Consider the following 26,488-nt stretch of genomic DNA (forward strand, 5'->3'; position numbering starts at 1 on the left):
TCTCCCTTCCCCGAACAGAAATCACATCATTTTATTTATTATTATTATTGTTTCATTTTATATTTATTAAACTTTTATACTGCCGTCCATCCGAGGACCAAAGGGTGATTTAAAATGTAAAAAACCCAAAAACAACTAACGTAGATTTTGGAGGGTTTCGGGTGCGAAGTTCCATGCCAGATTTCTCAAATCCAGACTGGGGAGATGTTGGCAGTGCTGCAAATGTTGCCGCACTACAACTCCCATCATCCCGGGCCGTGCTGGCTGCTGGGAGTTGGAGTCCGACAACATCTGGAAAGTCACAGGCTTCCCATCATTGAATCAGAGCCACCTTCCTCAACCTGGTGCCCTCTTGGTGGTGTTGACTGGCAACTCCCATCCATCCTGGCCAGATGTTTCACCCAGAGCTCCTGGCGCTGACGGGAGTTGCGAGTCCAAAACATCTGGAAAGCACCACGTATGAGAAAGCTGCTGTTAGAGGATTGTGTATCGGGTCGAGACAGAGCCTCTTGGAGGGTGTAGATGGCTTCGCAAGCAGCAAAGTTCCCATCAGTGTGGTTTCCCCGCCTGAGACACAACGGCACTTTGCACAGTCAGAACAAAACAGAGCAACCAAAAAGGTACAAATGAATGACTTCGCAAAAGAAGGGCTCTGCGTCTCTGCCTGGCTGGACACTGCCGAGCAAACGGCTGCCGCTAGTGGCTCTCTTTCAGTGCGCAGCTATGCTCTGCGCACTTCTCTCCCAGAAATGGAAGCTGAGATGTCGGCTTTTGCCAGTATAAATTGACTGAGTTGGAGCCATCAGCGACTTTTAACCATGCCTGCTGAGTGGAACTTCCATATTCCAGCACAGTCTATCTTGAGATTGCGAGTTCCCCAGAGTTGCCTGATGCTCCCTTCAGCACCGTTTTTCATAGGGTTACTTATTTAATTGGTGGCTTAAAAAAAAAAAAATGTGTGCTTTGAGTTATCCCTGTTTTATTCTGGGAGTTTCCTTGGGTCCTGCACTAGGAGAAAGGCTGGATATAAATAAAATAAATTACTCTCCTAATTTATTCCTTTATTGCAGGAGTTTGGACTACATGAGCCTTAGGGTCCCTTCCAAACCTCCACCCTTTCCTTCAAGCCTCAGAATGATTGTTCTCTTGTGTTTTTCCAGCCCCCGGAGAAGGAAATTGGTTGAAATATGAGCTGCCTCTGTCATCTCCAGAAGAGGCAAACCAGTTTGGGTTATGTAAGCGTTTGCAACGGCTGCCAATGAATTTAGGATACCTGGCCTCAGGTGTTGGAGCCGAACCTGGAATGGAGTTGCCAAACTCGTGACTCATTTCACCGTTGAGCTGCTTCTTTCTACCTGTCGATCCCTTTTCCCCTGCAATGGCAGCCGGTCCGTTAGGGCAAATGGGTCACTGCCCCACAGACCTCCGACTGCCCTTGCCAACTCTCACTTGCCCTGCCTTGTTTCTCAAAACCAAGCTGGCAAGTGGCTCTGGGTGTCAGCCTCCTCCTCCTCCTCCTCCATCTCTGTGTCTCAGGAGGAAGAAACTAGGATGAGCTGGCTCTGCCTCTCCTTGTCTGTGGCTCTCTTTGGGGTCCCTGCCCCACCAGCCCCAATGGGCACCAGCCACTAGGGGAGCATCGGAAGAGGCTGGTGGATCAGGCCAATGACCCATCAAGTCCTGGATCCCACTCTCACAGAATCATGAGGACTAGGACCTTGCCTCTCAAAAACAAAAGCGAGCTTCTTTGCAAGCTGAATTCTGTAGCTATTGTCAATTTTTTTAAAAAAAGTCCTCATGGAAATTCATCAGCATTTTAGGGTGAATTTCTAATATACACATGTCTGTAAGCAGTTTGCCCCAATGTGCTCACTTTTTGCAAATGGTTTTTTAATGTTCTTTTATGAACATTTGCATTTTTTTAGGCGTGCCTTACCCTGGCCTGTGCTTTTTTTTACACATCGCTTGACTGGAGAACTGCAGAATTCTGAGAAGCGTGAATTTCAACGGGCGGCTGCATTTCCAGTTCACGCATGGCTTTCAGGAAGTGCGAATTGAGGCATCGCTGCCTCTGAACACAAACGGAACCATGTTTCTCCCCAGGTAAGGCTGGGGATAAGACTCCCCGTTTGCCAACCGGAGAACAGCTACCCGTCAGTGTAGGCAGTATTGAGCTAGGTGGACCATTGTTCTGACTCCCCACAAGGCAGAGTTCTTTCATCTGGTTGGTCTCATCACAACACAGAACGTGGGCGCTGAGATCTTCCCACTAGACTAAGGATGCTTTGAGTCGCTTTGCTCTCATGAGCAAGACTTCAAGGTGGGCTATTTTGGTGACTATGCAAATGACTCCCTGGGGCTGTCCTGACGGCTCCCCAGTGGGTCCAGTTTCCTCTTTCAGCCACAGACTTCTGGGCAATGACACATTGTCATATGAAGATTTAGCACAGACTGAGAAAGAGCTGTAGGGTAGGGTAGCGTCATCTACACCAACCCCCTGCCATGCACCCCCCATACCTGTTCATGCAGGCCTAGCAGCTGCATGCAACACATCTGGTGGCACAAGACATCATTCATGTGGATGTTATAGTTGCCACTGCCTCGCCCGCCCCTGCCCTAGAACATCTGTTTCCTGACCAGGAGAACCTGATGCTGATGCAGCATGGTGACTGAGGCGCATGCACACACACACACACACTTGAACATGCCTCCTGGTCCATCACATCAAATGCTTCTGCACAAGCCACACCGAACACAAATTGTGGTAGTGTCCAATCACATTATTGGGGTATGAGACTTATTTGTTACATCTCTCTGTTGTTGGCGACTTGTAATATCAATTCAACACGTGAGCGCAACTGTATTTCCCCCCACCTCCAAGCAATTTGGAAATTTAGAAAACAGCGAGTGGTAATGTGATCTAAGGTTCAGGCGTGTTGGCTAAAAGGTGAGACCTCCGTGGCTGAAACGCATCTGGCTTTTCTGGTAAGAGATCAGGGGCTCCCACCTGTGGTTCTTGAGCTCAACTCAGGTGGTCGGTGGCATGTCTGTGGATTTGTAGTTGGAAAATACTGAATGTTCACATACTGATTTTAAATGGACACAGGAGTTTGATGAGGAGTTATGCATTTGGACATACTGTTTTGATTCACTCCTCATATTAAGTGTCAAATTATTTATTTTAGGAGTTAAGCGTTAGGTAGCAGCTGCTTGCACAATTTATAGTTTTAATGCTTTGCAATTCATTGATTTGTGTTTTATCCTGGCTTGTTGACAAGTCTCTCTATCACCCCCCCCCCCGTGCAAATGTCTTGGTCAGCAATAATACCTTGTAGGGTTGTTGTAAGAATAGCAAGGTAATATTTTTCTTACCTGCTCCTGTTATTCAAGGAGGTGTAGTCATTACTTTTTTAAAAAAGAAATCTAATTAAATTGGAGTTGTTTTAATTGCCCCAACATTGGTTATGTGTATATGTTTTGAATATTTAGAAGGCTGCCATCCTATTTACCTGGGAGCAAGTCCCATCTGGCTCAATGGAACTTACTTCTGAGTAGACTCTGTCCCAGTCTGCACTCTACATTGGAAGCAGTATCATACTACCTTATACAGTCATAGCCCCCCCCCCCCCGCAAATAACCCTGGGAACTGTAGTGTGTTAAGAGAGCTACAATTCCCAGTGTTTCCTGGGAAGAAGGACTAACAGTTAAACCACTCAGGAACGACAGGATGCGGCCTAGACAAGAGCAGCGCCAAAAGCCAAGTGTCAGAAACCAAAGGCATTTATTAGAAATATTATGCAGACCCTGCACCCAATGGTTCAGTAACGTTAATCATCTTTAAATAAAAACATTGGCAGTCGCACATCCTCGACCGTTGAAGTCTCCGAGGGCCTGTACATTCTAGTGTGCTCTTGGTGTATAAATAAGATGGTTTTGCTCTCCGGCGGGAACAGTTCAGACTTGAAGCACCCAGGCCAGGCCGAGAGAGAGGTCCGGTATTTGTTTTTTTTAATAACGCTCACAAACAAAATGATGAACAAACAAAATGTATCTGGAAGTTGGCACGTGTAAAGGCTAAAAAAATAAAGATAATAGAAGGCAGGGCAGGGATCCAGAATCTGTTAGCTCTCCCAAAACAGGTTAATAAGCAGAGGAAAGGACTCTGTTCGTTCACTGCCAGTTGGAGTCGATCGATGGTATATTGGAAAGATCATTAGCACCTGCAGACACCAGCCATTCTAGTTGGGACACCTGCTCAGGAGTCATTTGGGTTTTTACAAAATTATGGGGTGGGGTGGGGGACTCCAGCATCTCTCCAGAGGTCAGGAACCCCCGGGCCTTATCCTGCTCGCTTGTTGCTCCTGCTGGGATCCAGTGAAATCCGCAGCCCACAGATGTCCACGCCCAATTCTCTGCATTATATTATGGGGTGCATTTTACTGGAGAAGCATGGAAGATGGGCTGGGAGAATCCTTCAAGTGAGGAGAGTCTCCTGGAGGTGTTGTTGGGACTCCCAATGGCCACCAGCCGGCACAGCTGCCAGGGATGATGGGATTTCAGAGTCCAACATCTGGAGGAACACTGGGCTCCCCCCATCCCTGGCCTACAGTCACACGACCCCCAATGCTCCTATGTCAAGGACGGTGCCCCCCTTGGCATCATTTGGGGAAAGGTGGGGCAGGTTGATGCGGCCGCCTAGTGTTGTGTGGAGGAACAAGCTAATAGGCCACCCTCTGGCTTCAGCCGCAGTAGGAGGAGTGGAAAGTGCCTGAATAAAACCCTGCACAGGTGGACCCTAAATTGAGGAGGGTTGAAAGGAGAAGCAGCAGGCTTTGAAATCTGGCGGCATTTCAGTGACTGAGAACCCCGGGGAAATTAAGCTCAGTGTCACCCTGGATTTCTCCTTCTGCACCTCATTTTGGGATGGGGAGGGAGAAAGAGGTGGAGACCTAAGGAAAATGGGGACTTTAGAGGGAGGAGATACAGACACACACAGATACACAACCTTAAGTCTATCTTCCCAACCTTCAAGAGCAAGGAAAGTGGATTCAGAACCTGCCCCTAAAACATTCCCTTCAAGATGCTAGGCCTCAAGAGACCAGGAGGCTGGTTGCGCCTCTGGCAAAGAACCTGCCCAGGCTTCCTTCGGACACCTCAGCTCGGCATTACTGACAAAACCAATACAGACAAAACTCCCACTCTGACACGGACATTTCAAACGCCTCGTCTGCTCCCCTTGCAACTGTTACGGATGCGAATCCAAGCCTCGCTTTGCTCTGGAACCTCCTCCTTCCCATAGCTGTCAACGTTTCCCTTTTTTTAAGGGAAATTCCCTTATCCCAAAGAGGATTCCTCGCAAGAAAAGGGAAAAGTTGACAGCTATGCTTCTTCCCCCTCAGCTCCCCCCTGCTTTTCTGGAGGCAAAACCAAACCGGACCTTCAGGATGACCAGACGCGAACCCTCACTCACTTCCCGCCTTTCCTCCATCTCTTGCGCCAACTGAGGTGCACAGCGAAGCCAACAAACCTCCCTTTCCCAGCGCCCCCCCCCCAGGTAAACCACATTTCTGATGCACTCCAACACCTGGACACTCAATGGCCCAGAAACATTAACCTTATAGGCATATATATCTCTCTCACACACATACAGCTTTGCCAAACGATGTTTACGAGACAGTCTGAGGGACCGGTTTAAATAAAGCGGGTTGAAGCTGCCCGGAAAGGACCACCTCAGACTTTTTTGCCCCTGCTTGCCTCACACGTAACGACAGACCTCCTCTTAGAGAAAATGGCAAAATGCAGACAGCAGCACAGAAATCTCCTTTCCCCTGAAAATCATGGGGCAGTAACATCAGAGGCTGCAATCATAGGGACCTCCAGAAGTTGCAGGAATCCTACTCTCAAGAGTCCTCAGCCTTAACTGATGCTGGCTGCAAGGGGCAGGTGGGAATTCAGGTACCATTATGCCTAGAGCCCCCCCCCCCCCCCAGCTACCTTGTGAGGTTCTTGTTCCATCTACTCATGGCTAAAGACCTCGGTGTTGGACGCAACTCACTAAAGGAACCATGCTTTTCCTGGACTGTAGTGATTTAGATTCCCTCCCCCCAGTGCCTGACTCCAAGTTAAAGGTCTGTTGGCCTGATGAAAATGCAAAGGTGGTGTGCAACTTCCTTTGACTGAGTGGCACGTTTTCTCCAGAGAAGATGGCAAACGATTTTGGAATGACTGGATGATGTCTGGAGACTGGCAGGTTTTGACTAGGAACCATGAGGACTAGCGCCGGACATCTGAAAGTCTTCAGGCAGAAACCTTACACCAGGCCTGCCTGAAGTCTTTCCACAGCCGTTGGGATGTCAAAGGGGAGAAGGGGCTTTGGATGGGAAGGAGAGACCCAAACAAAGTGGGGGAAGCTCAGCTCAAGCCAAGACCAAAAGCGGGGAAAGAGATTGATGTTCTCTCACTGATGAGATGAAACTGGGCTGGGAGGCGGCGGCAGAAACGGAGGCCTCCTCCTTTGGCAAAGCGAACAACTTCAAGCAATTATTTGGCACCTTCAACTTCGTATCCAGTAACAGAAAACACACAATGATAATTTGGGTGTGCAGGCTGTCCTCCAAACCCTCTGCGACCTTATGGTGCGATGTCTAACACATCTCCTGCAGAGCCACAGGGCATGGAAGAAGCGGCAGCAGATGTGGGCGATGTGGGCATCTGCTCACAAGGCCTCATGGCAAGGAAGTGCTTCCTTCACAGCATCCTCTAGGGGACCCTGGGGTTCGTGCCCATTGGTCATGTCACCCACACACCACACTCCTGCGACAGGCTTTGCCTCCCGAGTCTCAGAAAGGAGCCAGCGAGTCACACCAAAGCGGCAAGGAGGAAATTCTACCAAGCCAAAGGAAGCGTCACTTGTGTTTGTGACCTGGTGGCCTTCAGGTGCTCCTGACGCCAGCCAAGGTTTCATGGAGGCCCTTTGGTGACACACAGGTGTCGTGAAACGGGGCTGGGGAAGGGCGGTGCGTTTGGCGCTGCCAACCCTGGCTTCCCCCACGCAGGTCTTCGACTCAACGCTTCAAGCTCACACTTAAAGGGCACCCGAGTCCTTGCAGAGAAGCCCTCAGTCGCGGCAAGAATTTTCAGGCTTTTGACGCCGCATAAATCTGCTGCGCTGCGGCTCACCTTGTGAGCTAAGGACGCAAGTCACTTTCAACATTATATTAACTTGCAGATTTGCAGAGACTCCCCCCCCCCCACAGGCTTGCCAACTCTTCCCTCTTCTCCCCTGGAAGGGCTCCTGCGCTCTTAGCAGAAGCGCAGAAGGTGGAAACTGAGCAAGTAAAGCTTTTGCCTTGTCTGTTCAGATGGGACAGACTAGAGCTGTGGGGAGTTTCCTGTTTGCACAGCTGTGAAAAGGGCAGGTGGGACGTGGCAGGAAATTATTTTTTCTTTTTTGCAACTCCAGATTTTCAAAAGCTGTTGGCGCCACCAGTCTCGCAAAGGCCATCGCCCCCCAAGAAAAAAAAATCTATCAGCATGTGCAGACCTAACCCTCTCACCCCCCCCCCAAAACCACATTTTCCCCACAACCTCTCTACTACTCAAGCTAGCAACTGGTGCCTTTAAACCTGGGTATCAGGCTTCCCAACATGTCTTGGTTCTGCATTTGGACCCCCCCACACACACATATGATGAGGACGGTTCTGTGGCCCTGCAGATGCCACTGGTCAGAGTTGGTGGGAGTTTTAGTCCAGCAACTTCCTGTAGGCTGCAGATGTTCCCTGTGGATTAGACAAATAAGATGTCTGCAGCAACACAAGGAGGTTTGTGCAAAAGAACACAACTTTTGCATCTCCTGCACCAACTTGGAGGCACTGGGAGGGCGGGGAGAATTTTAGAAGGCACTGCTTCTCCCACTATTACGGAAAAGACACCTGCCCAAATCCCTGTGCGACAAGTTAAAGAGACAAGTAGTCTTTGTTCTGCAACAAAACCCCAGCAGACTAAATCGGGCATCAAGGTGATCCAGTCACAACACAGATCCTGGGTGGGCGGGAGATCTGGGCCTGATAATGGCTTCCTCTAGCCTTGTGGAGCAACAATCAGAAGGGCTCCCCCTCCTCTCCTTGCATCCATATTCAAGACAGTGCAGGTTCTGGATGGACAGAAGCCTATTCAGATCCCGACAGTCCCTAAATTAGTCCTGGGATGGGGGGAATTTGCAAAAGCCAAGATCAGCCTGGCTCTCTCTGCCGTCCTACCAGCTGCGTGAGACAGGGCCAAGGCAGCTGTCATTAGGGGAGGGGGGCCTTGTAAGGGGATTTTAAGTTTGGTGCTTTGTTTTTTCCAAAGATGCTGTCATGTTTCAAGGGGTCCTGGCTGTTCCACACAGCGCAGCCTGTTTCAGGAAGCCAGCCCACTCTGCTCTTTTCTTGAGCCTCCGGGGAGAAAAGTAAGGAAGCCTTTCCATGGGACCCATGAAGAGGGGAAGCCACAACCAGCTTTTGTGAAATTAAAGAGGGGGAAAGCAGCAACTTCTGATGCCCTTGGGGACCTCCAGAGGCTGTGCACAAGGCCACCAATTTGTCCGGCGACGAGGGGAGTTGTTCTCTGCCCCACAGCGCAGGGCACCCTGGGTGAAAAGGAGTCTTATTTGGCACGGTCAAGTACGGGGGAGATGTTATTTCCTGCGTCCCCCCCCCAAAAAAAAATTAGTCCCAAGCCAAGCAGAGCCCCTCCACTCTGCTTCAGGCTGCAAGCCTGGGCTGGATCGTGGCCAGTCCTTTCTGGGGCCACGAGAAATGTCTGCCGGGGCCTCTGTCAGGCAGGATTGAAGGGGGAGGGTCCCTTTTGTGTTTTCCTTTTAAAGTGATCTAGTGCGTTGCATGGTGTTCTTCAGACGCCTTCCTCCTCCTCCTCCTCCTCCTCCTCCCGGCTCCAGAACTCAGGTCTCGAAATATTTGTAGATTTGGGCGACGTACTGCATAACGCTCTGCCAGTCGGGGCGGTCCGTGTACATGATCTCGCTGAGCTCCTGTGACGGGAAGAGATGGCAGCGTCATTGGGAGGGAGGAAAAAAAGGAAACGTAAAGCACTTTAGCTGCAGCAGGGGAACCAGAGGGTCATTCCGAACCCCCAGGGACAGTTAAAAGGCACAATGCAGGTGAAATCTCCTCCCCCCTATCCCAGTCTCCCAAAATATACCGGATCATTTCATAGGAAGTTTGTAAATCTGTGAGTACATACATATTCATAGAATCAAAGAATTGTAGGGATGGAAGGGACCCTGAGAGTCATCTAGTCCACCCCCTGCAATGCAGGAATCCATGACAGATGGCCATCCGAACTCTGCTTTGAAACCTCCAACGAAGGAGAGTCCACCATCTCCTGGGGGAGTCCATTCCACTGTCAATCAACTCTTCCCATAAGAAACACTGTCCAGTGCCGAGGGCCTTCTGGTGGTTCGCTTGCTGCAAGAACCAGGCAGAGGGCCTTCTCGGTGGTGGCACCTGCCCTGTGGAACGCCCTCCCACCAGATGTCAAAGAGAACAACAACTACCAGACTTTTAGAAGACATCTGAAGACAGCCCTCTTTAGGGAAGCTTTTAATGTTTAATAGGCTATTGTATTTTAATATTTTGTTGGAAGCCCCCCCAGAGTGGCTGGGGAAACCCAGCCAGGTGGGCGGGGTATAAATAATAAATGATGATGATGATGATGATGATGATATTTATCTGGAATCTCCTTTGTTGGTGGGAGCAGTAGAAAACCAGCTTTCTCCATCTTCCATGGATATTTGAAGGTGTCTCCCATACCTCCCTCTCAGTCTCCTCTCTTCCAGGCCAAGCCTGCCCAACACCCTCAGCCGCTCTCATAACATTCTTCCTGTCTGCTGAAGCTTCTCAGTTCTTCCCTTGAAGCTCCAGAGAAAGAAAACTGGGCGGGGGGGAGCGGATCTCTGATCCCACGCACACACTGGACCCAACACGTCTGAGCCCCGGGGAACGTGACGGCTTCCGCTTCCCCTCTCGCGGCAGTGAATGGAGTAGGGGGGCAGCCAGGAACAGCAGCACCCCCCCCCTTCCCGTGCAGGAAGGGCTCCCTATCTGCTTGGCAAGGCTTTCAAGGAGGGAGTGGTAGCCAAGAGTAATTAAATCCCGGCCGTAAGCCTTTTAAAGAAATGAATTTGAAACGCACATACACCGAAGCTCACATAAAACGAGGGGGAACGGGATGGTGAATTGACGGTTGTGTGCCAGGAAGACTTGGTGATGGGGACAGAGAGCTGTGAGCACTTCAGGTTCCCATGATTTGGGGAAGGTATTCAGGAGATGGAGGCAGGGAGAGTTCAACAGGGAGAGTTTGGCGGAGGGGCCCTCTGGGGTGGGGAGGGGAGGCTGGTTTTCGGCCGACAACAAGGCTTCTAGGGAGCTGGCAAGGAGTTGCAATACTTCTCTTCCAACTCTACAATTCTAAGATTCTATTAAAACTGCCCGAGGGCAGAGGGGAACCTTAGGGAACCTAAGGCAAGCCATCTCATGCAGAGTGAGGCCCCTGGTCCATTGAGCTCAGTCTGGTCTGCACAGCAGCAGGAACTCGGCAGCGTTCCTGCCCAGCCCTGCTTAGCAGTGCCTTCTGAACCTCCCGCATGCAAAGGGGGTGATCTGCCCCTGGGCTAAGGCCCTTCCTCTGAAAATAAGATTCCAGCCCTCATGGCTGAATCAGGAACATAGGAAGCACCTTAACAGAGTCAGACCGTTGGCCATCTAGTTTGATATTATCTGCACAGGACCTCTCTGGGGTCTCCAGCCCTTCCTGAAGTTGCTGGAGATGGCGCGGAAGGTTGCATGCTATGAGACATCTCACTTAATAATAATAATAATAATAATAATAATAATAATAATTTATTTATATCCCGCCCTCCCCAGCTAAAGTCGGGCTCAGAGCAGCTAACAACAGTAAAAATAGCACAGTTTACATAAAATCACAGTCAATTAATTGAAATACATTTGAAAATCAATTCATTCTAAAATTAATTCAGAATCAAATCAATGGCAACCATTGGGCTAGAGTTCTGTGAGGATTACAGAAGGAGGGGGTCAGACTGTGCCTTGGTGGAACAGCTCTGTCTTGTAGGCCCTGCGGAAAGATGTCAAGTCCCTCAGGGCCCTAGTCTCTTGTGACAGAGCATTCCACCAGATCGGGGCCACAGCCGAAAAAGCCCTGGCTCTGGTTGAGGCCAGCCTAACCTCCCTGTGGCCTGGGACCTTCAAGATGTTTTTGTTTGAAGACCGTAAGTTCCTCCGTGGGACATACCAGGAGAGGTGGTCCCGTAGGTACGAGGGTCCTAGGCCATATAGGGCTTTAAAGGTTAAAAGCAGCACCTTAAACCTGACCCTGTACTCCACCGGGAGCCAGTGCAGCTGGTATAGCACCGGGTGAATGTGATCCCATGGCGAGGACCCCGTAAGAAGTCTCGCCACGGCATTCTGCACCCGCTGGAGTTTCTGGGTCAGTCTCAAGGGCAGCCCCACGTAGAGTGAGTTAATGCACGCCGAGGTGTGTATTTCAGCCTGAGCAAGGTCTTGGCGACTCAAGGCTCACACCAACCCCTAGCCACATTGTCCCCCAATCTTAAGAAGAGCCCTGTAGCTGTGCAAAAAATTATTTGGAGCGGTGCGATGGGGCAAATGACTTTTTAGAAGCGATAACTCAACAGGTTTAGGAAGAGAGCGAGAGCAAGGGAGCTTGGTGTGTTCCTGTTAGCCCGGTGCTCTTTCTCACCTCTGTACCACAGCAAACATGTTTATGGCTGCAAACTTGAGCGAGTCATAGAAGAAGCAAAACGCGAGTAGCATTTTGCTCGCCCCCACATCGAAACCTGCGCAGGCAGAGTCAGAGCTAAGGTTGTACTGGGGGTGCTGGGTTCAAATTCCCTGGTCAGCTGTGGAATTTGCTGGGGATTGGCCTTAGGCGAATCGGTCTAGCCTCACAAGGCTGTCAGGAGGATAAAAACCAGCCACAGGGAGGAACAGTGGATCATAAATGCCATAAAATAAATAGCTGTGCAGTCTGGGATTGAAGGCTGGCTTTTCTAAACCGAAAGGAGCAACAGATTTGAACTATCCGAGCTCTGAATCACAAAAACCTCGGTGGGTTCGGCAAACAACAGGAAACCCTCAACCAAGCATTTTCCTTTCTTTACGAGCTCAGAAACTCCCTGAAATTGACTGGCAGAGGAGATTCAGGATGATTAAAAGGGAGGGACTTCCCCATGCAACCGCACTCTTTGACTTGTGGAACTCACAACCACAAGATGTGACGGCGGAAGATGGCCGCTGGTTTTAAAGTGGGGGATTAGATAAATGGAAGGGAGGGTGGAATGGATTTGAAGCCACGCTCCTGTTGCCTGTTTTCCTGCAGGTGCAAATATGACACCCCCCGCCAGCCCCCAGCCCCCCGCCAGCCTCATCCCCTCCAATGCTATATTGGCGCAATTCATCTCCCCAGGACAAAAGCACTCACCAAGCTGGGTTTAATGCCAACGCTTTCGGCAGCCTGGAATGCCAAAAGGAGATTTCTTTTCTGTGGGGAGGGGGAGAGAAAGACAACAAATAGGTCAGGATAGAAGGGCTGTTTTCTCTGACATTAGCCTGCCCCCCCTCCAGTTGCCATCAGACATTTGCCACGGGTACAGCTGTGGATGGGGAGGACATACCGTACTTTTCTCTCTATAACACGCAGATTTTTTCTCCTAAAAAGTAAAGGGAAATGTCGGTGCGTGTTATTGAGCGAATGTGTGGTCCCTGGAGCTGACCCTCGCGAGCGCAGGGGCAAAAATCAGGGAGGAGGGAGCTCCGTGAGAGAGGAAGCTGTTGCTTTCCTGCATTCTGCCTCAGGGTCCTCCTGCCCACCCTCTTCTTTTTCGGTTGCTGTTTGCTCAAATGGAACAAAGAGCAGGCAAATCCCCTCCCCCCCAGGCAAGCAGAGGGGAAAGGAAAGGATCGCGTCAGTCCTTCCTTCTAATTCCTCTCCGTGCTTATGCAGGTGGGAGAGAGAGAGGGGGGGGGCTGGCTTGGGTGGCTGGGTGGGGGGAAACTTTTGCTTTCCTTTCCTCCCTCCCTTTAAACCCCTCTCCTGCATTCTTAGCCAGCTGCTTCTCTGCACACCCCTCTAGTGCTCCTTGTCCCTTCTGTGTTTTTCCTTCCCTCCCCACTTGAAACGTGGTTACAAAGCATGGATCCACATGGATCCTCAGGATCTTTGCATTGGGTCACCCCAAATTCACCATCAGATCACATAGCATGTCCATGGCTACAGCCTGCACCAAAGAAATCACGCACCCATTGTTGCTGGGGCTGCAGTGGTGCAAAAACGTGGTTACAAAGCATGGATCCACATGGATCCTCAGGATCTTTGCATTGGGTCACCCCAAATTCACCATCACATCACATTACATGTCCATGGCTACAGCCTGCACCAAAAAAATCACGCACCCACTGTTGCCCGGGGCTGCAGTGCTGTAAAAACGTGGTTACAAAGCATGGATCCACATGGATCCTCAGGATTTTTGCATTGGGTCACCCCAAATTCACCACCAGATCACATGTCTGTGGCCACAGCATGAGGCACAAAAATGATACATCCACTGTTTCTTCAGAATTTTTCCCCCTTGTTTTCCTCCTCTAAAAACAATGAGCGTGTTATGGTCAGGTGCGTGTTATAGAGCGAAAAATACGGTAGATTCTGTTTGCCTTTGAATGGGAAAGCTCCCCGATCGGTGCTTCCTAAAGCAATAAGCCAACCAAAACACCGTGATTCTTTGAAACTTGCACTGCTCCGAATTTTGCAATGCAGTTTTCCAACCCCACAATGTGTGTTTATAAGGGGAAATTTTGCAAAATAAATTGCTTTTTTTAAAAAAGGTGAGAAATAGAGGGCTTAGGCGAGGTGCAAATGGCAAAGACCTCACCAGGAAACACAACCCACAATTGAAAGAAAACAGGCACTCCTTGATTCAAAACCCACAAAAGGAAGTGAATTCAAGTATACATCAATCAGGTGAGAAGTAAGTTTCAGATTCTGCTTCTTCCTGGAAGACTTTATTATTGTAGCTACAGCAGAAAGGCACCCAGGTGGCCCTCCAGATATTGCTGGACTATTGTTATTAATTAAATTTCTTAGTTGTTTCCCCCACCCCCATGCAACTGAAAGCAGCTTACAGCAAAAAATAAATAACATATATTAAAAACCAGGAAAAAAACAAAGCACACTCACAAAATCTAAAACATGTTTTTAAAAGGCAGGATCAATATTTTATTATTTACAACTGTTATTAAAAGTTCATTAGTTGGAACTACTTATAAATAACCAAACATTAACCTTATCATGTATTTTTATTTTATTTTAAAAAAACTTGGGGCTGATTATAGTTGGAACTCCTTGGCAATTGAGGTCAGGCTCCGCCTTCACTGTCCCCTTTTTGGGGTCTGCCAAAATGTTTTTGTTTAGACAGGCCTGTCCAAAGGTTTAGAAAGCTGATGCAAGTTTAGTCTATTGTTATTTTAACTTTCTGAGAGTCTTAAATCATGGCTGCTACTTTTCTGCTAGTGTTAAATTTTATTGCTTTGGTTCCCCCCCTTTTTTCTTTACAACCAAGCAGCATATAATACATTTTATGAAATGACTAAATAATAAATAAGGTCACTTGGTCAGGAATGGGGTGTGTGTGTGTGTGTGTGTGTGTGTGTGTGTGTGTGTGTGTTTTACCCTGCAATTCCATTCCACGTCACTAGGGGAAAGGTTTCTCCCCACCCCACCAAATCGCCCACCATCTGAAGGATGCTAGTGGCAGAGGGGCCCCACCTTGTCCTGGCTGTTGAGCTCCTGGTAGGGAATGTGGGCAGGCAGGTAGGTGTGCAGGAGGGCGCAGAAGGCCAGGCCGTCACTCCAGCTGCTGCTGAAATTGGTGATGTCGATATTCTGCGGGAGGAAAAGAGAAGGGAAGGTGAGCTCAGCGGGAGAGGAAACCCAGAAGACAAAAGAGATGGATGCGCATTATGATGAGTGAAATAAGTATTTGATCCCTTTGCAAAAGGTGACTTAGTACTTGGTGGCAAAACCCTTGTTGGCAACTACAAAGGTCAGATGTTTCTGGGGGTTTTCCTGTTTTTATTCTGTCTCTCACAGCTACAATAAACCTACTGTTAAAATTATAGACTGGTCATTTCTTCGTCAGGGGGGCAAACGGGCAAATTTAGCAGGGGATCAAAGCTTTTGCCCCATAGTGTATAAGTCAGCCTCCTTCATTCCTATTCAGCACCATGAGGACTGGAACCTTGTTGTGGATTAGAGAAATTCATGGATGAGAAGACCACCGACAGCCACCAGCCACGATGGCTATGCTTGGCCTCCAGAATCGGAGGTGGCAATGCTTCTGGGAGCCACAGGGGAGGAAAGTGCTTGGATCCTGCATGCAGGTTTCCCACTGGGGCTAGGATGCTAGCCTAGATGGGCCCCCTTTGGCCCTGATCCAGCAGGCTCTCCTTGCCGCCTCGCAAGATCAACAAGTGCGCCAAGGCTGGACAAACAAGCAATCAACTCCCTATCAGTGGCAATAATGCGAAACAAAAAGCCTTTGGGAAGAAGGTTGGCAGGACAAGATCAATGCTGCCCCACTGCCTGTGAAATTAACATTTTGGCAGGAGGTCCTGCGGGAGGCAAAGATCTGGGGGCATTGGGGGAGAAGAGAAACTGTTTGTCCCAAATCTTAATTACCTCCACCTCCCGGCATTGTGTTAATTACATTAAGGAGCTCTGCTAAGATTTGATTAACTCACTTTGCTGCTTTTCAAGAGGAGGAGGGGAGGGGAGCAAAGTGAATCATAGAATCATAGAATCCTAGAGTTGGAAGAGACCACAAGGGCCATCGAGTCCAACCCCCTGCCAAGCAGGAAACACCATCAGAGCACTCCTGACATATGGTTGTCAAGCCTCTGCTTAAAGACCTCCAAAGAAGGAGACTCCACCACACTCCTTGGCAGCAAATTCCACTGTCGAACAGCTCTCACTGTCAGGAAGTTCTTCCTAATGTTTAGGTGGAATCTTCTTTCTTGTAGTTTGGAGCCACTGCTCCGTGTCCGCTTCTCTGGAGCAGCAGAAAACAACCTTTCTCCCTCCTCTAAGTGACATCCTTTTATATATTTGAACATGGCTATCATATCACCCCTTAAGTGGAATATTTCTGTCCATTAACCGCTAGCTTCTTGGGTTTCAATAATGCCTCTCCAGACATTCTGCACCAGGGCGGAAAAAACAAACCACCCTATGCTTGTCTTGTTACAGGGCTGATCCATGGGGCTGGTGTGGTTAGCGGAGCACAAGCAGTCAAAGCCACTATACTGCCCTTTGTATATAATAATAGTAATAATAATAATAATAATAATAATAATAATAATAATAATAAATATTAATAATAATACCAGGGCAGGAACTGTGGCTCCTTGCTGGTATTTACAGGTGAACTGCTTATTGGTCATTCGCCCGGATTTGTTTGCAATTCAATTCAATCCCAAGAAGCTCAAGTAGAGAGGGGGGTTTACATGCTTCTTCCTCCCCCTCCATTTTATCATCACAACAACCCTGTGAGGTAGGTTAGGCTGAGTATGAGAAAGTGACTGGCCCAGGGACGCCCAGTGTGGGCTTCCTACCCAAGCAGGGATTTGAACCTTGGTCTCCCTGACGCTACACCACAAAGGCCTTCTTTGTGGCGAGGATAATGCCTCCCCTGAGCTCCTGGGAGAGAGGCAAACACTGAACAAAACAGAGCCCGACTTCCTCGCAAAGGGCTGAGACCTGCCGAGATGTTATCCTCCCTGGTTGCTGTGACCTGGCCAGTGTTAAAGGCAAACCACAGAGCAGGTGGGAGAGGCGGTGTCAGTTGGCCAAGCAGGAAGTCAGCCAAGAAAAGAGCTATCCTGACTTTGCTTAGCCAAACCGGGGAGGCAAGTTCTCCCCTTCCGCCTGCACAGGGAAAGGAGGACCTGGACGGAGGGCCACGCGCAGCTCCCACATCCTGCAGATCCTGCTTGCGACAGGGATTGGGAAGGAGGGACAGGATGGAAGCAGCGACGGGGAGGGCGAGCAGCGCCTTGCCGATGTCATCCTCGACCTTGGCTGCAGAAGACAAAAGCAATGCTAGGGAAACTTAGATAGGAGGACACTAGGGAATTAGATGGACAGTGGGTTAAACCACTGAGCCTAGGGCTTGCTGATCAGAAGGTCGGCGGTTCGAATCCCCGCGACGGGGTGAGTTCCCATTGCTCGGTCCCTGCTCCTGCCAACATAGCAGTTCAAAAGCACGTCAAAGTGCAAGTAGATAAATAGGTACACCTCCGGCAGGAAGGTAAACGGTGTTTCCGTGCGCTGCTCTGGTTCGCCAGAAGCAGCTTAGTCATGCTGGCCACATGACCCGGAAGCTGTACGCCGGCTCCCTTGGCCAATAAAGCAAGATGAGCGCTGCAACCCGAGTCGTCCACGACTGGACCTAATGGTCAGGGGTCCCTTTACCTTAGGGAATTAGCCTGATCCTGCAGGCTCTTCTAATGGCCCATCTTAGTCCAGGATTCTGCCCTCATGCTTGTGTCCATCCATTTCTGTGGGTCTATTCCAAGTTGAATTTAGAAGATGAGAAGCGTTTGATGGACTGGGCCAAAGGACCTCCACCTAGCCCAACATCCTGTGGCCGACCAGATGGCAAGCCCACAAGCAGGATCCGAGAATAACAGCAACGCTCCCCTCCTGCGGTTTCTAGCCACTGGCATTCGGAGGCATTGCTGCTTCAGACTGTGGAGGCAGGGCAGAGTCAGCCTAGCTAGGACCCATCCATAGCCCTCTCTTCCTCCGTGGACTGGTCCTCTTTTAAAGCCACCCAGGTTAGTGGCCATCCCTGCCTCTTCCTCCTCCTCCTCCTGTGGCAGGGAGTTCCGTAGTTCGACTATGTGCTGCGTGAAGAAGGGACTTTTCTCGAGGGAGGGAGGTTGGCATCATTCCCATGCGGATCTGGCCGCCTCACCTCAAAAAACAAAAAATAAAGATGCTGCAGAGCTGGAGAAAAGGTCCAAAAAAGAGCCACCAAAATGATGGAGCGACTCCCCAGTGATGCAAGGTTCCTCCAATACAGTGGTGGAAATGAATGGAGGCAAAGTTGGCGTTGAAGAGAAAACATGGTGGATACTGACCAAAAATAAAAACAATTTGGCAACCCCCCTTGGACTTTTCGTGCAAAAAAAGAAATGAATGATTTTGAGACATTCTGACTTAAAAGAAAGACTGCTTAACGGAACATGGCGAAGATGGGTGTTATTATGGACTGAATGTCTTAAATATATTTTTTCTTTTTTTTATGTAACCCGCAAATGGAAATTTGGAAGCCCTTTTTATCTTTCTTTATTATCTCTTTTCTTTCCTTTCCTTTCCCCTCTTCTCTCCTTTTCCTTTTTTCTTCCTTTTTCTTTTTCTCTCTTCCTGTTTTCTTCGGCTCTGCTCTTCCTCCTCAGCTGAATACAACAGAGGGGAGAGGGCTCCTGCTCTGGGGTCCTGTTTGCAGATTTCCCTTTGGGGCATCTGTTCGGCCACTGTGAGAGCAGGCGGCTGGGTTAGATGGACCCGATCCCGCAAAATCATCTTATGTTCTTGGACAGTGCTCTGTTGGCCCTAATGAACTAGTCCCTCTGTGCTGAATTTGCTGGAAAGTCATTGCATTTCACCCCAAAATAAGGATATTCTGGATTCTGAACTGCCCAGCTCCATGCAATCTGCCCTGCTAGCTAGTTCCAGGAAAAGGGGGAAAGGAAACCTCTCTCCACTTCAAGATGAGACACTGCACTTCCCAGACACTGAAGGGCATTGCTTACCAAGGGCTGGGGACAGAAATTGCCAGCTATCAAGGATCATGTCAGTTCTTTTTATTTTCCCCCTCGGGAAAGCCCCCAGGCACCGATTAGCAACTGCCTGGTCACAGTATTTCGAGACAGCCAAAGCAGGGATGCGATTCACTATTTCTTAAAGTGCTTAACATAACACAGGCTTGCACAAATATTTGAAAAGTCAATAGGGCCGAGACTGCGGGCTTATAATTGAAATAATAAAACAACAAATAAGAATTGGAGAGGGAGAGAGAGAGAGAGAGAGAGAAGATGGAGGAGGAAGTAGAAATTGTAATTCAAGATGAAGCAAATGGAGATACTTAAATGAGATTTAATTTGTTTTATATCGCCAAAATTCTTGCAGAAGTATGTTCTTAATTAATATTCTCAGGCCCTCCCTGCCTCTTACAGTGCAAATCCTTTGCAAGTTTACTCAGAATACAAATCCCAATGGGACTTACTCCCAGGTGAGTGACTGTACATCTGCGGCTTTATATGTTTACTTTTCAGATAATTTTCATCGATATTATTATTATAATTATTCCTACACACAGCACACCAGTTTTAATCTCCTAGTTTCCATTACAATTTTATTTTTCATCCTCATTAAAATCAGCCTTGGATATTTTATGGTAAGGCAGAATGTACAGAAGAGTCTGCAGGATCAGGCCTATGGCCCCTCTAGTCCAGCATCCTGTTCTCACAGGGGCCAAGCAGAGGCCCCAATGGGAAACCAGCAAGGGAAGTTGCATGTTTGGAGCACATGGGACCATAGTTTTCTGTCTATAAGACGCCCCCATGTATAAGACGCCCCCTATTTTTGGGGACTCCGATTTAAGAAAATGGGGGGAGATGTATCCGTGTACAAGGTAAAGGTAAAGGGACCCCTGACCATTAGGTCCAGTCGTGGCCGACTCGGGGGTTGCAGCGCTCATCTCGCTTTATTGGCCGAGGGAGCCGGCGTACAGCTTCCGGGTCATGTGGCCAGCAGGACTAAGCTGCTCCTGGCGAACCAGAGCAGCACACGGAAACACCGTTTACCTTCCTGCTGGAGGGGTACCTATTTATCTACTTGCACTTTGACGTGCTTTTGAACTGCTATGTTGGCAGGAGCAGGGACCGAGCAACGGGAACTCACCCCGTCGGGGGGATTCGAACCGCCGACCTTCTGATCGGCAAGCCCTAGGCTCAGTGGTTTAACCCACAGTGCCACCCGTGTCCATCTAATTCCCTAGTGTCCTCCTATCTAAGTTTCCCTAGCATTGCTTTTGTCTTCTGCAGCCAAGGTCGAGGATGACATCGGCAAGGCGCTGCTCGCCCTCCCCGTCGCTGCTTCCATCCTGTCCCTCCTTCCCAATCCCTGTCGCAAGCAGGATCTGCAGGATGTGGGAGCTGCGCGTGGCCCTCCGTCCAGGTCCTCCTTTCCCTGTGCAGGCGGAAGGGGAGAACTTGCCTCCCCGGTTTGGCTAAGCAAAGTCAGGATAGCTCTTTTCTTGGCTGACTTCCTGCTTGGCCAACTGACACCGCCTCTCCCACCTGCTCTGTGGTTTGCCTTTAACACTGGCCAGGTCACAGCAACCAGGGAGGATAACATCTCGGCAGGTCTCAGCCCTTTGCGAGGAAGGAGCTCAGGGGAGGCATTATCCTCGCCACAAAGAATGCCTTTGTGGTGTAGCGTCAGGGAGACCTTCCCGCCGGAGTGGTACCTATTTATCTACTTGCACTTTGACATGCTTTCAGACTGCTAGGTGGGCAGGAGCAGGGACCGAGCAACGGGAGCTCACCCCGTCGCGGGGATTCAAACTGCTGACCTTCTGATCGGCAAGTCCTAAGCTCTGTGGTTTAACCTACAGCACCACCCGCATCCCATTGGTGTACAAGAAACCCTCAAATTTTTGACATTAATTTTTTTTTGGGGGGGGGGAACCTAGTCTTATACACGGAAAAATACGGTAAATCCATTTTTAGATGTCTGTAGGTGAAGGTCTGGCCCTTAGCAATTTCAAGAATGCAAAAAGGGCCCTGCTGGATCAGGCCAAAGGCCCATCATCCTGCTCTCACAGTGGCCAGCCAGATGCCTCTTCTGGGAAACCCACCAGCAGGATCTGGACCCAAGAGCAATTCCTGTGTTTTCCAGCAACTGGCATTCAGAAGCATCGCTGCCTCCGTCTGCAAAGACAGAGATGAGCCACTGTGGCCAGGAGATCTCAATAGTCCTCTTCTCCTCATTGCAGTTGCCTAATCCTCCTTTAGAGCCACCACGGAGCATGGCCATGCGCTTTCCCAGCTGGACAACAAGCCAGGACAACAAGCCGAGACTGGATAACACGAGCACGGATCTCCGCCGGAAGCCAGGGCATGGCGAGAGGAAATGTGGAGCGAGCGATGAAAGCCATTTCCCGTTTTATAAAAGTGTGACTTGGGAATCTGTGGGGAAATATCCACACTTGGCCACTGTGCATCTTTTCATTTTTATTTCTTGGAACATTTTGCTTATTATTATTTTTTTGAGAGCCAGCATGGCGTAGGGATTAGAGTGTCAGACTCGGGGAGACCCAGGTTCGAATCTCCACCTGAAGCTCACCGGGTGACCCTGGGCTGGCAATGCCTCTCAGCTTAACCTACCTCTCAGGGTTGTTGTTGTGGGGATTAAATGCGGAGGGAAGAGTGGCGTGTGAGCCACCAAGCTCCGTGGAGAAAAAGGAGGGATAGGAATGCAATAAATAATAAGTTTGCCTATTTTCCTCTGGGCTCCCCTCCTTGCATCTGTACAACATCTATGCAAAGCCCTGGGCCACCAGGAAAGAGTTGTTTGAATTTTGTGTGTGCAGGGGGAAGAGGAGGGTGATTATCTCTGAAACGCAACCTCCTTTACCCCGTTCACAGATCAGCTCCAATAAGCTGAGGTCTTTTCTTTCAACACAGGGAACTTCTGCCAGGCGATAAGGCAGGCAGAACTCTGGGGGATTATCTCAGCCCGACCCCTGCCACCTCTCAGCTGCTGAGAGGCATCGTGGTAAATCACCAGCGGGCAGGAGACGGAGTTGGCAGGCCTCAGCCAGGAAGTCTCCAGGAAGAAATATGGGCTTGGTGAGATTTTTTTGAACTGACAGGCCTCTAAATCACTCCTTGGGGAAAAGAAACAAGATTCTGCTGTTGCTGCTGGAAGGGAGGAATCCAATTCAGTTTGCATTTAAAGGCAAACCCACTGCATTCGCACTTTCTAAAATGAAATGTGGACCGAAGCACAGTTCTCTGAATTTTGCTCTGCACTTCTCCAGTCAGGTAATGTTTTGCAAAGCAATTTCCACCAACACAATTTTTGCATCCCTCCCCCCCCCCCATATACATTCTGTTATATGCACGTTTTATCCTGGTATGTGCATATACTAGGATAAAGCGTGCATAAAACAGAATGTATATGGGGGGGGATGCAAAAATTGTGTTGGGGGAAATTGCTTTGCAAAAAAGTCCCCTTTTAGGAAAGTAAGAAAAGCCCTGCTGAATTAGGAACACAAGAAGCACTCAAAGGGAGCACATCTGGCCCAGCCTCCTGTTCCCACCGTGGCTGACCAGATGCCCACGAGCACAAGACCCGAGCACGAGACCCCTCTCTGCTCCTGTGGCTTCTGCAACCCGCATTCAGAAGCATGGCTGCTACAGACTGCAAAATTGGCACTCAAGCACTGATGCATTTCCACAGACCGATGTGGAAAGGCGGAGTGCTGAATGGTTAAGGTTGGAAGAATGAGCAGAGGAGAGAAATGGAACTGGGCAGGTTTGCCTGACTGCACCCCTCAAACCAAAGAATCCTAAACTGGGAGTGTCTTGTTTTTGTAGAACCGGCCCCCAAGTGACCCAGGAAAGATTGTGCGGAACGGACTGTGGGAGTGTCAAAGTGTTAGAATCCGGTTTGCAGTTTCCACTGAAAAGAGGTAAAATTCCACCTGGCTGTAGCAGGTGTGCACCTTGTTACGAAACCGGCTCTCTGCGGACATCCAGCCCTCCAAAAATCCCCCGGATTAGAGAATAAAACCGCAAGAGGATTTCCCCTTGTGGGGAAGATTCAAGGCTTTCCCCCTTACCTGGGGCTGGAATGCGGTTCCTCTTCCCTCCCTCCCACCTGCCAACCTTAAATTGCTGTAGAAACAGTGTTGCATAGTGGTTAGAGATTACTGGAACAAGCAAGCCAAGGAGACGCGGGTTCAAATCCACATTTTGCTGTTGGGCTGACAGGGCTGAATCTGCCAAGGGGCCGGTATTATTATTCCCAGTCTTAAGGGAAAATAACTCGATCCACTGTCTTTCAGGTTGGAGAGGAGCCTGTTGCAATCTTGGCCAACCCCTTAAGTTACGGTAACTGGCTTCTGCTTGAACGATTAATGACGCATCCCTTGTTTACTTCAGGGATTATCTGAAGTGTCCGGGGGCAGCCAAAAGGTCAGCGGTATTCAGTCTTCCCCAAAGGACCACACGCCTTCCCTGACGGACACTGAGGCACTGACGGCAAGGCCTCACCACCAGCCACCGAGGGCCGGAACCCCTCATTCAGAGATGCCCCTCCAGTGGCTGACTCCCTCAGCCTTGCTCAATGCCAGGAAACCCCATTCCCTCAACAGCTGGGCTGCTACCTCCACAGTGGGAGGTGGGCAAGGGAAAGGGTATTTTTGCATTATTTTGCTGTTTACAAAACAGAATTCTGCAATTCTACAATTCTTCCCTGCTCCACGAGTCTGTTTGGAGCTGTTACGTTGAGAGATTTGAGGGCCAAGACAAAAGAAAGGAGTGCTTCACACAGCCGAGTTAAACTATGAAACTCCTTAGCTCAGGAGGCTGAGATGGCCACCAACTTGGACGGCTTTAAAAGAGGCTCAGACAATGGATGACTGCTAGTCACAATACAGTGGTACCTCGGGTTACATACGCTTCAGGTTACATATGCTTCAGGTTACAGACTCCACTAACCCAGAAATAGTACCTCGGGTTAAGAACTTTGCTTCAGGATGAGAACAGAAATCGTGCTCTGGCGGTGCGGCAGCAGCGGGAGGCCCCATTCGCTAAAGTGGTGCTTCAGGTTAAGAACAGTTTCAGGTTAAGAACGGACCTCCGGAACGAATTAAGTACTTAACCTGAGGTACCACTATAGTATGTTCTTCCTGTACCTGATATATCTAAATACCCCAGTTGTTGGGAGTTATTATTTCCTGCAAGGTGCTCAAAGTGGTTCTCCCTCTCCTCATTTAATCCCCATAACCATTCTGTGAGGTTGGCTGGCCTGAGAGAGGCAGGGTCAGGCCCAAGGTCAGCTTCCTGGCTGAGTGGGGATTCGAACCCTGGTCTCCCAGGTCCTAGTCCGACACTCCAGTTACACCACACTGGCTCTGTTGAAGGCCGAGCCCTCTCTCTCTCTCTCTCTCTCTCTCTCTCTTTCTCGCGTGTGTCCAGCAACCCTGAGGGGGGAAAGAGAGATAAGTACCGCTTGATCCCTAGGTTAGGGCTGTTGTCTTCTAAGATAAGAAGCTGGATTTGGATGATTTTGGCCCCATGACAAATCGCTCCTCTTCGTCGGATCAACAACAGCCGGAGCACTTAAATCATGACCCGAATGCTAATGACGTGATTAATGAGGACGGAGGCTAATGAGACTAAGAGCGAGGAGACAAGAGCAAAGAACAGGAGTTATTAGTCCACCGGCAGCGCGGAGCCTGGGGGGTGCCCCCTCCCTGTTGCTCGCAGGCATCAGTTTCTCAGCAAGAGAGATTAAGCTTAGGGGTCTGGCGGGGGGCGGGGGGGGGGAGAGAAACATGGCTCCATCAACACCCACAGATCTGCTTCCACGAAATGAATTATTTGGGTCTCTGGGATAGAGGGGAATCCGGAGCTCGAGAGGCGTCAAGACGTCACGTCACTGGCTGTAATGTCAACAGGGTGAAGGAGACAAGAAGAGCAGCTCGTGGCAACAGGAAGAGGCCTCAGGCCTGCCCAGTGGGGTTGCCCTGGGCTCCACGCCAGAGACCAGGAGCGGGGCTCACGTGGAAGCCAAAGGCACTGCTATCAAAGGCGGAAAATCCCTTGCTGTAACTGACGCCGTGTCGTAGGCTGCTTTCAACGTTTTACGTATGCATCTGGATATGGTGTAGTTGTCACAGCAGGGCCGGACAGATCTGTTTCCGTTTTTCTCTGGATTGCAGTCTGAAATATACTACGCCATGCTTATGCATCACAGAATCCTAAGAGTTGGAAGGGACCCCAAGAATCATCTAGTCCAACCCCTGCAATGCAGCGGTCCCACACGGGGATCGAACCTGCAGCCTTGACGTCATCAGCACCAGGTTCTAACCAACTGAGCTATCCAGCTGGTTAGTCGGTGAATTCTCTCAAAAACCCTTACAAGATGCATTCCAGATAAAGCCATCCAGACATAAGAATGCAAAAAGGGCCTGGATGCTGGATGAGGCCAAAGGGGGCACGTCTAGTCCTGCCTCCTGTTCCCACAGTGGCTGGACCTGAGCCCCACAGCAGTGCTTTCTCCCCACATGCAGTTCTCAGCAGCTGATGCCCAGTGGCATTATTTGCCTCCTGACAGTGGAGGTAGAATATCGTCCTTCTTCACGCAGCGCCATGGTTAAACTGTGGAACTCCCTCCCACATTAATTAATCTGTGTCAGCAATTGGGTATAGTATATAAAGAGCACATAACTGGCAATGTTTCCCTTTTTTAAAGGGAAATTCCCTTATTGCAAATAGGATTCCTCGCAAGAAAAGGGAAAAGTTGACAGCTATGAAAGAGCAGCGTGTACCTCTCTCAGTACTCTGGTGAATGGATGGGTCATACGTAAAGATTAAATGTAAGAGGAGTTTTTGTTTTTGTAATTAAAGCCAAGCAAAATATATTTTTGTGTTTCTTCATTGTTTCCTGAACGTGTGGTCTCCCCAGCACGCTTTCTGCAGTGCAATTAATCTGCTAAATACGCATCAGGCCACTGTGAGAACAGGGTGCTTGGCTAGACAGCCAGAGGCCTGATCCAGCAGGCTCTTCTTGTGGTTTTATGTTCTTAAAATGAACAAGTCCGTCAGCTCGCTTTGGGGGAAGGCATAAGCTGTGTAGCACAACGCCCCTCCTCGTGGGCTCAGTGCTCCCCCTAACAACCACCACCATCATGTCACAAAGAGCTTTGTCCTGCCAGGGTAAGAAGGCAAACGTGTGGCGTTTGTTTGATGCTCTGAAGATAACAGAGGCAGGAAGAGAAAGATCTATAAAATAAATGCCTTGCTGAAGTTTCGGCCAACAATTACAGATGCCGCCGCCTTGTTAGAGAGGGTTGGGCAGCTGCCGCAGGAACCACAGGGATCCCTCCGAGAGCCAAAATTAAAAATAAACCAAAGGAATTCTGCTGTCCTTTGAACCAAGGGGACGTGTGTGTGTGTGTGTGTTTTGGACTGGAGAGGTGGGTGGTTGTTTTTTGAAGCGAGAGACGAAGGGCCCTTTCCAGATTGTCGGTATTTTGGGGCAGGATTCAATCACACACTGGCAAGTTTGTGTTGCGCAGTTGCTGCTGATCGGG

At 49.5% G+C, this 26,488-nt stretch overlaps 2 protein-coding genes across 5 annotated transcripts in view; one reads left to right on the forward strand and one right to left on the reverse strand.

The window, feature by feature from the left end:
• Positions 1-421: 421 nt before the first annotated feature.
• LOC309331787 (uncharacterized protein) lies at positions 422-23,474 on the forward strand. The gene is made up of 7 exons (XM_081844322.1): positions 422-1,235; positions 1,926-2,103; positions 13,923-14,058; positions 15,000-15,421; positions 19,335-19,390; positions 21,849-22,013; positions 23,331-23,474. The coding sequence occupies exons 4-7, from the start codon at positions 15,362-15,364 to the stop codon at positions 23,407-23,409; spliced, it is 360 nt and encodes a 119-aa protein (XP_081700448.1). The 5' UTR covers positions 422-1,235; positions 1,926-2,103; positions 13,923-14,058; positions 15,000-15,361; the 3' UTR covers positions 23,410-23,474.
• SPECC1 (sperm antigen with calponin homology and coiled-coil domains 1) overlaps positions 3,765-26,488 on the reverse strand; it is a 108,910-nt gene continuing 86,186 nt past the window's right edge. For all 4 annotated transcript variants that reach the window (XM_081844079.1, XM_081844078.1, XM_081844077.1 and 1 more), the window contains 4 exons: positions 14,863-14,979; positions 12,523-12,582; positions 5,378-9,031; positions 3,765-5,283 (listed from right to left, as the gene is read on the reverse strand). In XM_081844079.1, the coding sequence (XP_081700205.1) occupies positions 8,942-9,031; positions 12,523-12,582; positions 14,863-14,979 (267 nt within the window). In that variant the 3' untranslated portion in view covers positions 3,765-5,283; positions 5,378-8,941. The remainder of the gene's footprint in view (positions 5,284-5,377; positions 9,032-12,522; positions 12,583-14,862; positions 14,980-26,488) is intronic.

Source organism: Podarcis erhardii (genome assembly GCF_964252035.2).
Source record: "Podarcis erhardii genome assembly, chromosome: 16".
In the NCBI taxonomy this organism is placed as follows: Eukaryota; Metazoa; Chordata; class Lepidosauria; order Squamata; family Lacertidae; genus Podarcis; species Podarcis erhardii.